Source organism: Acartia tonsa, chromosome 1 (assembly GCF_053477335.1).
Source record: "Acartia tonsa isolate MP-2025a chromosome 1, ASM5347733v1, whole genome shotgun sequence".
In the NCBI taxonomy this organism is placed as follows: domain Eukaryota; kingdom Metazoa; phylum Arthropoda; class Copepoda; order Calanoida; family Acartiidae; genus Acartia; species Acartia tonsa.
Window position 1 is genome coordinate 31,645,686 of NC_137260.1, and position 17,015 is coordinate 31,662,700.

At 33.0% G+C, this 17,015-nt stretch overlaps 2 protein-coding genes across 4 annotated transcripts in view; one reads left to right on the forward strand and one right to left on the reverse strand.

Annotated features, from left to right (window-relative positions):
- Nucleotides 1-17,015, forward strand: part of EloB (transcription elongation factor elongin B) — a 178,932-nt gene that overhangs the window by 132,727 nt on the left and 29,190 nt on the right. The window lies entirely within an intron of this gene.
- On the reverse strand, nucleotides 429-8,345 carry ewg (DNA-binding protein Ewg). Of its 2 annotated transcripts, none has more exons than XM_080158320.1 (14): nucleotides 7,834-8,345; nucleotides 7,193-7,281; nucleotides 5,540-5,606; nucleotides 4,938-5,068; nucleotides 4,765-4,851; nucleotides 4,155-4,334; nucleotides 3,810-3,968; nucleotides 3,465-3,590; nucleotides 2,989-3,105; nucleotides 2,128-2,185; nucleotides 1,858-1,926; nucleotides 1,296-1,411; nucleotides 930-1,032; nucleotides 429-699 (listed from the first exon to the last, which is right to left on the reverse strand). In XM_080158320.1, the coding sequence occupies exons 1-14, from the start codon at nucleotides 8,108-8,110 to the stop codon at nucleotides 578-580; spliced, it is 1,701 nt and encodes a 566-aa protein (XP_080014446.1). In that variant the 5' UTR covers nucleotides 8,111-8,345; the 3' UTR covers nucleotides 429-577. The 2 variants fall into 2 exon arrangements, with proteins under 2 accessions (XP_080014446.1, XP_080014438.1); XM_080158312.1 differs by having other exon boundaries at nucleotides 5,528-5,606.

Genomic DNA, 17,015 nt, shown 5'->3' on the forward strand with positions numbered 1-17,015 from the left:
GTTTTAAGATTTTTTGGATAGGCCTCCAGGTTCCGGAGCTCCAGGCCTCCAGGTCCTCTCTGTACAGGTAAAAATGAAAAAAAAAATTTTTTTTTGAAGAGTTAGAAGTCTACTTAGGTATGAAACAAAATATGCGTTTTTTTCTTCAAATATGTGAATAACATTCAAAAATATGCATATTTTGTTTCATAGGTTGACTTCTAACTCTTCAAAAAAAATTATTTTTTAAATTTTTACCTGTACAGAGAGGACCTGGAGGCCTGGAGCTCCGGAACCTGGAGGCCTATCCAAAAAATCTTAAAACTTGGGAAAATTCATCATATAAGAATGATTTTATCCCTAATAACCTATCCTCTCAGTCCAAAGATAAAGCCTATACTCCCTGTTTACGCAAATGTGTCAAAACTTCCCCCCCCCCCCCTTAATAAGAGGAAAACATTTTTTTTTAACAGGCAAATATCAAAACATATTTATAAAACCACAAAAAAAAACATTGTAATCATGCTTTTTATCTTAAAAAAGTGAGGTAGCGAAACTTGATGAATATTTTTAATTAAAGTATTCTAATCATAATTTTTTATGTTCCCGAATCTCCGGGCGATGGGTTAGCCGTTGATGTTGATTGACCACCATCTCCGCCACTAGAGGTTGACCGACGCTGGTCTTTTATTTGAAGAACAGATATCTGACCGCCACCACCTATAAATTAAATACAATTTATAGTCAGCAAAATAAAATAAAATTATAAGGAAAACACACCAAATTTATTGATGCGCATTAGCATCTTAGAATAGTTTTTAGTTTTGATTTCAGCACTTCATACCGATCCCCACCACCACATGTTAAACAACTATACAGTATACATACTACAGCAATATCGTACCCTTTTTATGAAAGAGAAATTTAAATGTCAAGACGTTAATGCTTACCTGTAACAGAATCTGGGTCAATAGTGATAGTTTTATCCATAGGTTCCTGCTTCAACACTACGGGGCCGTTAACCCCCCCTAGCTGGATAGGGGTTCCAATTACCTGAAATTTAATAAATAACAATACTCTTTAATTTTTGTGAGCTGTCTTCCTGATAACTTGGTTGAAAATACACTTTAATAAAAGACTATTTTTATATTACATATAGCCAAAAAAATTTAATCCAATGAAAAAAGGCTAATGTAAAAAGTGATAGGCGGACAACCCCCCCACCCTCCTTCTTTTCAATTATTTCAAACTATTTTCGAGAGACTTTCAGGGAAAACGCCCATAAAAACAAAATTAAAGCATAATAATGACCAAACCTGAACTTGATTTGATTCGGCTGAGTGAATATTAGCCATAACAGTTTGATACATTGCGCTTGTAGAAGATACAGGTACAGATACAAGTTGATGACCCGATACCTGTACTGGATACGCTGAACAAATAAACATTTCAGAATTATTAGATTCGTTACATACAATCACATTACTATTAACAAACAGAGCTGATTTATCAAATGAGGAAAAAATATCTTGTCTAGCTTTAAAAAATAAGGAAAAACAAGGATCTGTTGGATATGATAATTGACGATTAATTGATTTACATCCACAATGATGATAAACAAAATCAACTTTTCTGTACATTGTAATTAATGGTTGAAAAGTTTGGGACACTACTAGATGGGAACCCAAAAGTGAAAAATTTAATGGAAGTACCAAACGTTTTTAAGAATCCTATGTCTTGCTTACAAGGAGCTATATTATGCATAACTAACTCTTGAAAAATTGATAAGGGCATAAATTATATTTAAGTCAGCGAAGATTTTAATTACCAGCATACGAAACGAGTAACTGCGCTACTTATACAATCTTTAATGTTTACCGTTTCCATCTTCTCCCGTAATAAGAAAGTGTTGATGTTCACTAACAGATTCATGATGGCCTCCATTACCTTCATTAGAAATAGATAGTTAATTGTTAAACAGATACATACATTTGTTGGAGATGATTTATAAGACAAAATTAATGACAGCTTCCTAAAACCTGGTATAAGAAAGCTCTTTTAAAATTGATAATGAAATCCTAAACTATTCTTTTTCATTTGTTATTCAAATATAATTTTTTCCTTAGTTTTTGCAATGAAATGCCTTACCGTCACTTGTAGCGACTTCAGCTAAGGTATGTACTCCGGCACCATCGTGTAATTGAATCTAAAAAAAAAAATATCATATACCCAACAAATTAATAGCCTCTGTTAAATATTGTTATGAAAGTTTTATTCAGTTAAGAACAAGAATTGTAGGTAGGGTTGGCACAATCCAAATCCGAAATCCGCAATACGCCCAATTTTTGGATCCAAAATTCGAATCCGCAATTCTAATTCCGGATTTGGATTGTTAACTTAAATGACTTATGTAGCACTTAAATTTTTTTTATTTAAAATATAGCAGACAAAACCAAAAATAGCTATTTCTCGCATCGTATTATAAACAACTTTCCGCGGCACCTCGGGGCTAAAAAAACTGGTTTTAATCTTATAATTGTACATTTTTATATTCATGGAAAGCTGGATATAATACGATGCTAGACATAGTTTTTTTTCGTATAGATGAAAACCGGTTGCTATCCACCGGATTCGAATGAATACGAGAAAGTATTTTATTGTTTCTTAACTACAAGGAAAATGGTGGGAAGCATCAAAGGTTTTATTGTATTTTATTTCACAGTACGCTTTGCATGCTTATTTTAGGTTAGGTAAGGGTTAAAAAATGATGGCTAGAATTTTCTATTTATAAAAAGACCTTTAAAAATATTGATAGAATCCGCAATCCACAATCCGCCCCCCAAAAAAGCGGATTAATCCGTGGATTGCGGATTCTTTTTTTGCGGATTGCGAATTCGGGATCCAAAAATTGGACGGATTGTGGATTCGGATTGCCAACCCTAGTATATATTTTGTGCTTTTCTTCAAAGTTTCTATCAAGCACTAAACCCTTAATTTTCAAAAGCTGACCTGTGCCTGTGTACCATCTGGCAGAGTGATAACAGGATTATTTGGATCCACATGGACTATGGACACTGTACCATCAGGGTTAGCTATTGTCTGCACTACACCAGACCAAGACGTCAACTAAATCAAATAGTTATTTGAATTTAATATACAAAGAGTTTTGGACTTTAGATCTTATTAAAGGTTCAGAAGATATTTATCAAGTAGGGAAAGGATCGGGACCGTTTAATTTTTCAAAACTCTCTTTACTAGCTACTAAATGCATAACAGTATACACTAGAATTCAGTGAGGCAATTTATCACCAATTCTGCGCTATCCCTAAATCTCCAATATTGATGAAAATAATCTATATTATTTTTCTTGTTTGTTATTTTTCAATTTAATATCACTAAAATCATAAGATAAAAATAAAAATATCTACGTTAACAAGGATCAAACGCTTTGATTAAAATCTGAATAAAAAAATGTAATAGTTCACCTTTTTGTTTGTTGTTTTAGGAACAGTTTCTTCCTCTTCTGTAAATTTAGGAAGTAAATCTTGTCGACCATGGTAAGTGTAACAGTTTGTTACAATGTCTCGTAACGCATGCGTCCATGATACACTCTAAATAAGAGAATTTCAGGTTAGAAATTAAAAAAGATATTAAACTAAAAATAGCATTTGCACCTAAACATTAAAAGCTAAAACCATGTTTAACTTTTTAACTTCGACAAATCAATCTATATGATATTTTCGTTAGTGGAAGTAAATGTAAATATTATAAAAAATGTTATGGCATACTGCGAGTGAGAAGATATGGCCAGCCACGAAACACATACTAACCTTAGCTTTTTGTTCATCGTTCCTGGCGTCCATCCTGACATTCGCCCAAGGAACATGTTTAGGCCACCAGGGAGGGCGTGTACAATCCTTGCCCCACCCTGGTTTACCACGCCCCGTACTGTACTTCAACATCAAAGGGATGAAAGCTCTCAGTTGTGCCTAAAAAAATGTTAATAAATGTACTATTAGCTTAAAGTGGCTGTCTTTGTCACTGTCCACATAAAAAGAAGTGCAATTAGAGGATCTTAAATAAAAATAACTAGGTAAAATTTTACTAAGAGTCAAACACAAAAAAATTGCACCTAAATTTTATTTTCACCTTTTTAAAAAGGTTTTCAATCTTACTTGGGTCATTTTTTCAACTGGCGTAGGTATCCCATCCACACAGACGGGAGGTAGTTCATGCAAGCTAGGATCTTCCGGGCCAGGATTTGGAGCCTGCTGGGATAAGGCACTTTCCAACTCAGACATAATAACGCTCTTCATATTTCTTACAACATCCTCTAGTGGTTTGGCTCCAAAGACCTAATCATTAATAAAATTTGTTACAAAAATATTCAGGGGTGTATATTTAGCAAAAGATTAATTTTTTCCCCAGTTGCAATTTTTTTCCCCCTTCTAGTTTTTTCCGACAAGGAAGGGGGAAAATGGAAAAATATTTTCATAACTATTTATCCTATTCATATCATCCCCCACTCCCACATATTCTTTTAGTTTTTTTTTTTCACCATGGAGGGGAGAAAAAAGGAAAAAAATGCTTTCATTTCTCCAAAATTTTTAATTTTTTCCTCCCAACCACATATTTTTTTTAAATCCCCCTCCCCCTTAAGCAGGGTCAACCATGCAGAATATACACCCCTGAAAATGTTTCGAGAAAACAAATTTTTTCATCGTTTCCGTTTAAGTATAAAATTTTTCAATTTTTAATTTTCAATAATAAAAAAGATTTAATTACCTTAAAATTATTGACAGTTTTTCCAGGAGTCGCAATAAGAACAACAGCTTGCTGACCAACCCTCAAAGAAAACTCATCAATCAAACTCTGAAAAAAAGAATATTTAGATAAGTTTTAAATAGCGTAGTAGCTAAAATGTACTTTACTTTACAAATATTATTAGAAATATTCACCTTTAATTTTCTGGTTATTCTAGTGGTTTGTCGCTTTCTAACTGAAGGATTAGTTTCGAACTGATGTCTATTTCTTCTTTGTTTCCGCCTGGCGGAAGCTATCGCCGCTGCAGCTGCAACACCAACGGGTCCTATCAATAAAAATCCCTATTTTTGTAAATAAAAAATAATTCTAAGAGCTGTATTGCCCAAAAACCTTAGGTTGGTTTTACAAATTGGCTGTTGGAAGTTATTTTCCCTTACTTTGTTAAATTCAAAAATACCAAATAGTAGGGTAAAACGTTGGTTTCCAATGTGATTTATTTTATTTCTAAGATCTCAATATTTTCAAATTACTACAAGACAAAAAAACATGATGCTATACTGTTTGTCCCGTATGTTTAAATTTCGTAGTATCTAGGTACTTAAAATATTATAAAAAAAAAATAACTAAATAATAGAAAGACAAAAACAATATATGAAGCAAAATAAACATAAACAGTAACAAAACATGACAGAAAAAAGCACGGCATAAAAAAAGCTAGGTATCTGTTTTATTGAATTACAAAACAAAAATAGTAACTTAATAAAATAAAAAAAAAGAAGCACACCATTTTGCCAACCTGCGGCTGCCAACTGATTTGTAACGTCCTCTCCAACACCTAGCATATCTTCGTCATAGCTGTCATCCTAATAAAATTGAAAAAATTTAGCTTTGAAAAAGCGGTACACCGATAAACCTCCTAATGTGACATACGTCCTAATGCGACAAACATTCTAAACCCCGTAATGGGACAAACCTCCAAACGGGACAAACGTCCTAATGCGACATCTGTTAAGTAAAATGTCCTAAAATTTTCCAAAAATTATGAAATAAAAAAATCTTCCAAATTTTTAGTAAAAAATCCACTACCTAATGGTAAAACAATTTAACAATATATAAAATGAAATCCAATATGGCAATAATACACAAGGACATGAATTTAACTGAAATTTATTTCTTGAATAACTTTATCCATAGGCCAAATTTTAAAAATCCGTCTGATAGTTTTCCCAAAGACTGTGTTGGCTATCAAATGGCATGGTTTCGAACCCGATATAACCTTGCATTACAAAATTCGACCTTAAATATTTTATTTTAAAAAAAATATTTCCTCCAATACCTACCTATTCAAACATTTTTAAATCACATTTTGTAAGATTTAAATTTAAAAAAAAGTTTAGGAGGTTTTACTTACCTAAGAGATGTCGCATTAGGATGTTTGTCGCAGTAGGACGTTTGTCACATTAGGACGTTTGTTCCTTTAGGATGTTTGTCGGTGTACCAAAAAAGATTATCTACCCTATGCCTTTAATACTGACAGCAGGCTAACTGCCACCTACTGTTCTAGCTTACAAAACTCCATATGACGACTGTACATTACTTCCATCATGTTAGAAATCAAAAGTTACTTAAAGAAAACCCTAATTACGTGTGATTAGAATGTATTATTTTCTTAATTGGCAAAAAAGGTATATTTCATTGTGGTATAAAGTAGAAAAGGATATTATCAAATGGGATACTTAAACGTCTCTCTATAAAGCTATATGTAAAATTTTAGATTTTGGGGAAATACCTAAGAGACCTTTGTACCTTATTGTTTATTGTTATTTTACTCCTAAGAACCCAAGAAGAGTAATAGGTCTGAATAACTAGGCCAAAGACTGAATATGACTATCAAGTCTTTTCTTGATGAAGATAAAGTCACGGCGTTTATCACATGATCATTCCAGAATTTAGCTGCTCTGACACTGAATACATTTCTGGATAGTTCTGTTCTTTTCAATGGAATTTGTTTATTGCAAAAGTTCTACAAAATCACCATACCCTTATATTACTTGATCAAGTCATAACTAACCTCCATATGTATGTATATAATGTAGCCTTGATTAGGATTCAGATGCACGAGGAGATTTGAGGTGAGAATCCTTTGACCAATCGTAGATTGGTAAGCTTCGCGCACAGCTGAGTGTATTCTATGTTACAAACATTACAAGCTGACCCGCAATTATCGTGGAAGCTACTCAATTATTACATCACCTTGGCCTAGAGTTTTGGCAGGTGTTCCATATCAAGCCACCCTAATTAATGGCACTCTCATATGAATGAGGAGCATGGACGAGGGAAAGCACGATTACAGTTGCTTGATAGGTAAGATCCTAACTTCCTACAAATCTCCCTCTTTACAACTTGGATGACAAATGCTGTTGCAATTTGTCATAATATAATCACTAACCTCCATATCTCCGTCATCCTCGTCAAGTTCTACATCATCGTCCACAAGGGTAATATGTGTCGTAGGTGCACTCAAATTTTCTGGGGCCCCTAAATATAAGAAACCAACATTAAATAGCCGCAGATAGTCTAAAAAGACAAGATGTGAGAGCTTAATTTGGTGCATCCCTGAACCAAAATCTTTATTTATAATGTGAATGATTATATGGTTAAACGACCTTCATGCAACCAACCTGCAGACTGTACGACCATTGTCTGGAAGTACATGAAATAGCAGCATCAGGAACTATTTTAACGTCTTTTAAAGACGCGTCGATTGACCGATATTCGAACCTATCACCTTCTTGACCAACTAGCGGGTAGTCAACATTAGATAATCATATAAGAAGACACCTAGCCTTTGCTTATCTAGCTTAACCCAACCTAAACCTTGTAAAGAACGCTCTTTCTTACTTAAGAGTTTACTTAATACTAACATTCAATTAAATGCAGTTTAAAATAATGTATACTAAAAAAGGATTTGAAATCATAGATATTCCTCTGACAAAAAAAGTCCAGATAGTCATTTTTCGTTGTTTGTTGAAAAAATAGTAAATGTTAACGTTTAAAGTTAAAATCTTCAAAATTTTGACTTTTATTTACCTTGAACAGCATTAGCCCGAGCAGTAGTAACCACCCCAGGATGATTTACGGACGGATTAGGATGCCTAACTGTTATAACTCTGTTTATAACAACTCCGCTGTTGTTGTGCTGGTCAACAGCTGACTGCTGCTGACTTGTCCCATCCGCAGCACTGCCTTCGGCAGCCACAGAACTGCTTACAACTACTGTTGGAACCGCTGCCGCGCCTGAGCTGACGACATTGGATGCCGCAGCCGCCGCTAGCGTTATCCGCTCTCCACCTCCACCAATGTTCATCCTCCAGGGCTTAATTTTGGCGGCTTTGGTGATATACTTAGGGAATATAATTGATTAGTAATCTGCAATTTATCTGAAATTTTTTCAATACGATGTTCAACAATGTGAGGGGTTGATTTAGCCGACATAACGTTGGGCTTACCGCCGTTAGGCGTCATTGTAATAAACCGACTACAATTCAACGAATGTGTCGGTTTGTTTATATTTATAATTTACGACAAAAACAAAATAAAAATCATATGTTATTTCGCGCTTGCTCAATTGAATAAATAATGATGAGTATGTGCGTGTGCGCAGCGGGCTGAAAAGTGCGCACAGATAATTCCGCGCACGAACTGCATGCGCATTTGTCGAGTTTGCGCAAATTTGAGTGAACCTGACTTAGCATGCGCAATTCGTCTGTTTATAAATAAAAACAAAATAGCATAAATTATTGCATAATCATCACAATTAAAACATTAAGAAGTTATTTCATAACTTTTAAAAACATTTTGCTTGTATTATTTATTGCTGCAAAAAAATGGCGGAATTGTTTACAAAACTGCAACGGAGTGGGGTAGATTTGGTTTCCAACCATAGACTAATTATTAGTTTCATACTTATATCGGATATTAATAGCTTATGAATACAGGACAACTCTATAAAGTCTACTAATTTTTTTTTATTTTAAAAAATATTTATAAGAAATTGTCCTAATACTAAAATATTTATTTCTGATTTAGTTTTTATACTTAATTAAAGTTTTTGCAAAGTTTCGTGATTTAAAGTGATTGAGAATCTAATTCATAACTTAACAGTGGTTTAGAAGGGGTTAATATAAGCAGCATCGAAAGGCATTTTTTTAGTTTAGCCTCTTAATTTGATTTTTATGAAAAAAATATAAAAATTTTTTTTTGACTATTTCTCTTTAATTTTTTTTGACAGTAAAATAACGGGAAAAATTTAAGATAATTACTTTTAAACAAAAAATCAAGAAAACTTATGTACTAGACGCTATTGGGTATAATATGGGCTTTCTTTTGAAATTGAAATAATGCGATAATATCAAAATCTTGCAAAAGAGATAGTTTTTTAGCATGTCTTTATTGCACTAAATTTTATATTGAATGAGTGGTTAAAGGAAAATGCTCTTTTTTATTACAAAATGGTGAATCTGACTTTTTCTAGTGGTTCAGTCGTATTAAAAATTAATATTGTAATGTCATCTTTTTTATATAAAAGTAATTTTATATAATTATACGACGTAAATTAGTTATTTTTCTGTTATTTAAATTGCGAAAAAAAATGTTTTAGCTAAAATAATCGAGTTCCTATTGGCTAGCCAATAGGATTTGAGGATTGGAGGGGGAGGGGGGTAAAAGGAGAATGGGATAAATAATTTTCATCATGGTTTCCAAAATTACTTTTTATTGTTTTTAAAAATATGATAAGTACTCTAACTATATTATTTTTATTTAATTTAACTCCTGCCTTTCACTATAAATTTTTACATAAAAATGAAAATAAAATATTTTTTTTTTAATTCAAAAGTTGGCCGCTATGATTTGATCAGTTTTTCTGTTGTTCGCTGAATTTTTTCTCTAAACAATAAACAGAGTTGTCAAATTATCTGAGATTAAGATTAAATTACATTTTAATTTTTACACGTAAAAAATAATTTTTTTAAAAATACATTTTTCAATAACGACATTGATTAATAGCATTATTTTATTTTATTTTATAATTAATTGGTAAATCTGGCAACTATGGTGTCAGCTGATATTATGCCTATGATAAATTGATAATTGTCTGCTACAGGCTACAGGCTAAAGCTATGAATGACGTTTTTGAAAACAATATATTCACATTATTTTGTTAATTATTACAAGGAGCGTTGCGGAAGCGTTTAATTTTGGTGCGGCTCCGGCTCCAACCTAACATCAAGAAAAACTCGACATATTTTTTTCCCACGTCTACTTTTGACTTTTGAAGGTTCTAAAAGTAAAATTTTTGATAAAAATGGACTTGAAAAACTGAAAATTATAATTTTTAAAAAATCTCTTTATTTATCTAGTCCGGAGCCGTCTTTTAACTAAAATTACGGCTCCAGCTCCAGCAAAATTTGGCGGCTCCGCAACACTTATTATAAGCAAAATTTGAACGGTTATATCTGTCCATATTCGACAGCTCTTTTTTTTGTGAGAGATGTCAAAATGTTCAACGGCTAGCGAGACATACAGATAGATTAACTTTTACTTTATTATAAGGAATGGCGGCCCTTGGGTTCGTTTGGAGGGGGGGGGGGGGGGGAGTGAAGTCGAACTCACTCCTCACTCTCAATTGTAGCATCTATTGAGAGCAACTCAATCAGTTTATTACTTATTGGAATCGTAAGATTTACACAATTAAATAAACCTTTAATATAATGTTGAATTTTAGATAAAATTTGTAAACAGGATTTTTTTTTTATTTCAGAAGAATAAATGTAACTCAAAAGTAAAAACAACCAACCAACATTTTTATAGAAAAGTAAAGGTAATTAATTCCATTTGTATTATTGGAATAAACTTTCTAGTTCTGGACTGCTCTATACCTTCAAGGAACCGCCAAATTATTATAATTGAACATTATATTAGAATTATTTTAACTTTACTATCCATGGACAGAGTGCATGGCACGAAAGAAAGCAAGTATTGTTAAGCACCTTTAAAGAATCAGCATTTTTAATTTACTTCAAATATAGGATAAAGAAAAGGACATTCTTTTATAGTTGCCTCACTCATAATACTTTACCTGTTCTAAGAATCATTATTCTTTAAAAAAGTTGTTAAAATGCAAAAAGAAATCAGCAAAGATGTATGGACTTTTTGGTAACGAATATAGAGTTGCAACGCTTTCTAAATCGTATCTAACTGTCATAGGAATCACCATGCAAAGTTTGAAATCGATAGGATAATTCTAACATGTCTATTCTAATAACTATATTATACAATAGTTTGTCAAAAAGATTAAAAATAAGCTACACATGTTAAAAATGGACGTACAGTCTTTCTGGTAACAGTTATAGAGTTGCAATGCTTTCTAAACATCATGTTCGAAATTGATTGGACAATTCTAAATGTGTAATAAAACGAAAATAACCATTACGGACAGACGGACCGACCCTAATTTTAGAAAACTTTGCTTTTAAAAATGATAGGATTTTACCAGCTCTGTTAGCCAAACCCTGTAACTAACTCAATTGGTTTTAATCTAATATGTTTTCAATTTGATATCCGCAGAAAGGTGTCTTTAATACGATGCGATAAATAACGAATATAGATTAAATTAAACTTTAGAATTAGATTATACCTACAAAACAAATATCTATCTATCTACATCGTAAAAAACTTATGTGTATTTTTAACTTAAATATAATTTAGGTTTGATGATGGAGCTAGAGATGTAAGAGAACTACGCAAGAACAATCAGTTGGATGGTTTTGATTCCAGAGGAAATATTAATGTGAGTGGTCATTTTATATGCTTTTTTTATACACAAACTAGCAGATATGCTGATATATACCTACCTAATTCAAGTATTTTTCCTTTTTTGTTGGAGTAAATATTGAATTGAGGTACCCATCTAGTTATTAAGTTGATACTTATAAATTAATGGAGGAAGGGGTCATCGTACTCCCAAGTTACACTGGTATCCAAATTTTAAAAAAACACATTATCTCGTTCGTTAGCTTAAAAACTTTTGATCCTATTTTTAATTGTGATCGTTTGATGTTTAAACTTTTCAACTTTTTCATCAATTTATTGTACATTGTGTTATCTCTTAAGATCCCTGATACTTATTTATGTTAAGATTTTTGGTTAGCCTTAATGGTTTTATCTTGAAAATAAATATTAAGCCAAATTGTTAATATATTTATGTAAAGGGGGAGGCGGGTGTGGCACTACAGGGTGCACCACATAAATCCGGACTTTTTTTTAAACGGCCCGGCCATAGCGCAAAACTACTTGACCAATCAGGATGTTTGACCCCACTATAAAAAGCTTAGGTAATAGGTAATGACCTTTTTGCCCATGAAAATCTTTGAACTATATAGGACGTGTACGCCGTGCTGGCCGTGCATATGTTCAACAAGGCAGATTCGAATTGCGCAGATAAATTACCATTGATTTATGACTTTGGCCTACTTAATCTGACCTCAGCCCATCTGTATGTGAGATGGGCTAATGAAACTTGCTGGATATACTATCAGATACCTAGTGAAAACTCTAGAAAAGACTAGAGCTCTCTAATTCTATCCAAGCTGACTTGGCTGTAGTACTCCGACAAAGTGGATCGTGGTAGATTTTAAGATGTCAAAAACGTCAAAAATCTCGGTTCTTGACTTCAGGGGCCCATATGGAACCTTGAAACTCGTTTCAGACTATGTATTGCACTGAAAACCCTATCTTAATCTTAGTGCAATTTTGAAAAAGGTATAAAACGTTGTTCTAGCTTAATTGTGGCCCAAATGAGAGCTGCCGTGTCAAAAGGTAGCTTTAAAGATAGGTTAATTTGGATCTTGCTGTTACTCACTCCTTAAGGAGATGTGGCCTCTCAGCAGCCCCGATCTTAATCCAATGGACTTTTGGGCCTCGAGCGCCATTAAAGCATGAACCAATACACGCGCCCATACCAAAAAGACCTCTCTTATTGCTTCTATCATGGAGAACTTTTCCTGTTTGAACAGGGACATGGTGACCAGGGTCGGCGGGCGGTTCAGGGGGCGGGTAGGGGCGGTGATTGAGGCTGGCGGCGATTTTATTAGATAATCTAATAGTCATATACCTAGGTTGCTTCCCAGTTTTTAAAATTCAATAAAATCTTTAAAATTGACGATTTTATGTTTATTTGTTTAAAAATAAGAAAAAGTCCGGATTTATGTGGTGCACCCTGTATTTAAAACCAAAACTAAAAGTCTAATGAACTCAACTAAAATAGAGTTAAAGCACTGAAATTTTGCATGGCAGTTGATTTAAAGAGGTACACTGTGGATTCGTGGAACTGTAAAGGAATGTCAACGGAACCGCGGTTTTCACCAAAAACCGCTGTTTCCCGCCATAAATATTTTTTGTCTTTTATTGCCAAATCAGACAATTTTGAATGATCTGAGATAAACTTTTTTTTCATAAAAATTTCACAAGTGTCATGGGAAGCGGCGGTTTTGCCGCCGTTTCTTCATAGTTTTACAATGTAGGTACCTAATTAAAGCGACTGTCCTGCAAAATTTTAGTCCAAGTTGATTTCTTTTAATGTTAAGATTTGGATTTTATAAGTGTCACATCCGCCCCCTCCCTTTTCATAATGTAATACATATATTTATAGGTACAAGCCAATTTATTTATCTGCTCGTTATATTTTTCATTCAGAGGAAGTGCAAGGGCAGCTATTGCTTGAATAAAAAAAAATGTGAAGATAACTTGCCCATCAAAACTTTATTCAACCAATTACAAATACACAATACTCTTAATTTTCACAAAATTCATTATCCCAGGTATTGGAGGTAACAAACAGGCCAGACACCCTGGAATCCTGACCTTATGAGACCTGGTTGTTTGGAACGTAAGGTCAAATTTTCCCTACCTGACCTGAATGGACGTTACAACATAATCAAGATCCACACAAGAGCTATGTCTGTGGAAAGAGATATTAGGTAGGTTTTAAGTTGCACTTTTGATTTTGTTTCTAATAGCACATAATTAGCAGAGTTGGAGTACAAATTAATATGGTAACCTAATTTGCATAACACTACCTACTCTTATTTCTGGCTTAACTTTTAGTACTAATATTCAGGGAGTAAGGGAGGGGACAATGGATTGAATATTCAATTTTCAAGAGTCTCAGACTATGGGTACTGGCGTAAAGGGAATGTGCACGAATTCAGCAGTTTCTGACTGACTTTGAGGCAATGCCCCGCTAACTAGCTGAGTTAGTTTTGAATATTGCAGACAGAAAAATTTGTTATTCATGGCTGGTTTTAACAAATATTTTTTCCCAAGAAAATGTCATTTCATGTATAGAAACTTTACTGTGATATTTATGTATTAAAAATCTAAGAACCCCTTGAATTTAGGTAGCAGTTAAAAATATATGAGAAGGGTTGACAAATTTCTAAACAAGATTTTTCTAGTGATTAATTACAGAATGTTTACTACATTGTGATCTATTGGCAATTTAATTTCAATTAAATGATTTTTTTTAGAACTAATTTTGTTTTAATAGTTATTTCTTTTTCGTATTATAAACAGCTTTCCGCGGATATATAATGTACAATTATAAGATTAAAACCATTTTTTTAGCCCCGAGGTGCCGAAGGCACGGGCTAAAAAAACTGGTTTTAATTTTATGATTGTACATTTTATATTCGTAGGAAGCTGGATATAATACGATGCTAGACATAGATTTTTTTGTATGGATGAGAACCGGTTCCTATCCACCGGATTCGAATGAATACGAGAATAGTTATTTCTCGTATCGTATTATAAACGGCTTTCTGTGGATGTAGAATGTACAATTATAAGATTAAAACTAGTTTTAATCTTATGATTGTACATTTCTATATTCGTAGAAAACTGGATATAATACGATGCTAGACATAGTTTTTTTCGTATTCATGAGAACCGGTTCCTATCCACCGGATTCAAATGAATACAAGAAAAGTTATTTCTCGCATCGTATTATAAACAGCTTTCCACGGATATAAATGTACAATTATAATATTAAAACCAGTTTTTTTAGCCCCGATGTGCCTAAGGCGCGGGCTAAAAATACTGGTTTTAATCTTATGATTGTACATTTTTTTATTCGTAGAAATCTGGATATAATACGATGCTAGACATAGTTTTTTCGTATGGATGAGAACCGGTTCCTATCCACCGGATTTGAATAAATACGAGAAATTATATTACCATTATCCCTTTACAATTTTGGTCATATTTTCTGGATAAATCTGGTTTTCATTGCTTTTCAGCGAAAACTCTTAAATTGAATTAATTGCCCATTGTCCCCTCCCTTACTCCCTGACTTTATTACTTTGAGATTTGAGTTATTAACACGTAACAAGTTTTTTTTATACAAAGTACTTTGTGTGGAAGTATCACTGTGGCAATTTTGCAAAAAAAATAACACTTTTTGGTATGAACTATTTTAATTTTTAGGTGATTTTTAGAGATGTTAGCTCGTCTGTGTGTGCAAACACAATAGGAGGTGAAATCCAAAGTTGTAAAGTTGTGTAAAGAAGATGGCATGTTTGACATTAGATCCATTCGGCATCTCCAGGCTAAAAAAATTGTATTAATCTTATTATTTACAGTTTTATATCCGCAGACAGCTGTTTATAATACAATATGATGAATTATTTTAATATTTGCATTTAAATTTTAGTTTTGTCTCAGATGATTCGAAATTGTCTATTTTGACGAGAAAAGGTAAATAAAAATTCGGCGGGAAATGACGTTTTCGATCTTAGTTGTAGATTCAATTTTTTGTGATATATCTAACATTGTATGTGATAATATACCTCAAAATAGAAATTTGTACCATTTGTCAATGAGATTTAAAAGCTGTAAAAATTCATTGTTCTATAATTTGATCATTATTACCTATAGTATTTTTTTTTATTTACCTATGTACCTCAGTCCGATTTTTTTAACATAAATAAATATTTTTTAAACTTAACAGATTTTTTTCATTAAATGTTTGTCTTTTTTTAAAGCTTGGCTACACTATACCTAATTCACTTTGTCTGTAGGTAGGTATTTAGGTTTTGTGATTTTCTTTGAGTTTATGCAAATTCTCTTTTCTTTTGTTATGTGAACTGAACATTTCCATTATAACATACTTCTTCCATCCTATGATTTGACTTCGCTACTTGTAGATGTTGATAATGTAGTTTTTATTACTTTTAGTTTTAATTAGGGTCCGAACCGTCCGTCCGTATGTAATATGTATACCCAGAAAGTTAGCTCTTCACACTTATTCAATTGTCGTATCGATTTAGGAAGCGTAACAAACAACTATATGTATAATCTTTACCAGAAAGACTGTACATCCATTAAAACATAGGGATTTTTACTATTCATAACTCCCTTTGATTCCAATTACGATAAGGTACAATGTTATAAGCAAAGCAGCTCTATATATAAGTCCTAAAAATGTAAATATGTCTATAAGCAGGTTTGCAACAACTCGTGCCACAACATACCAACTATTTTATTTTGGGTGCTTCTCCCTTAGTTTTAGAGATAATTGGGTAAAATCTTTTTAGTTGTGTCACTAATTAACCCACGTTTTGGTATCTTTAATAAAACCGCCGCTCCCGCTGTCCCACTAAAAAATAACAAGGTTTCAAATGATTCCAAATTACCTGATTCGGCGAGAAATGCAATAACAAATTTTTTTTGGCGGCGGCGGAAACCTGCGGTAAATGGCAGGAGCGGCGGTACCGCCGCAGTTATTTATAAAAATATATTTTACTGACCAACCCAAAAAGATTTTGTTTCAATATCTTTAAAAGTACAATAAAAGCACTGAATTTAAGATCTACCTTGATAAAGGAGAATTTGAAAAAAATGACTGAAGTCCCAGGGTTACTTGCAATGGGAAATTTTTAAAAATAACATGGTCGCAAATGATTCCAAATTGCCTAATACAGCGAGAAATGCAATAAAAAAAATTTGGGGCGGCGGCGAATGGTGGTCCAGTCACCGTTTTTTTTAAAGATACCAAAACTTGGGGTTACACAACCAAAAAGATTTTACCCTATTATCTCTAAAACTAAGGGAGTAGCACCCAAAATAAAATTGCTGGCATGTCGTGGCACGAGTCACCATATTTACTTGCTATTTTACTTAGACTTATACATTTATATTATGTTTGTTCAGTTCTG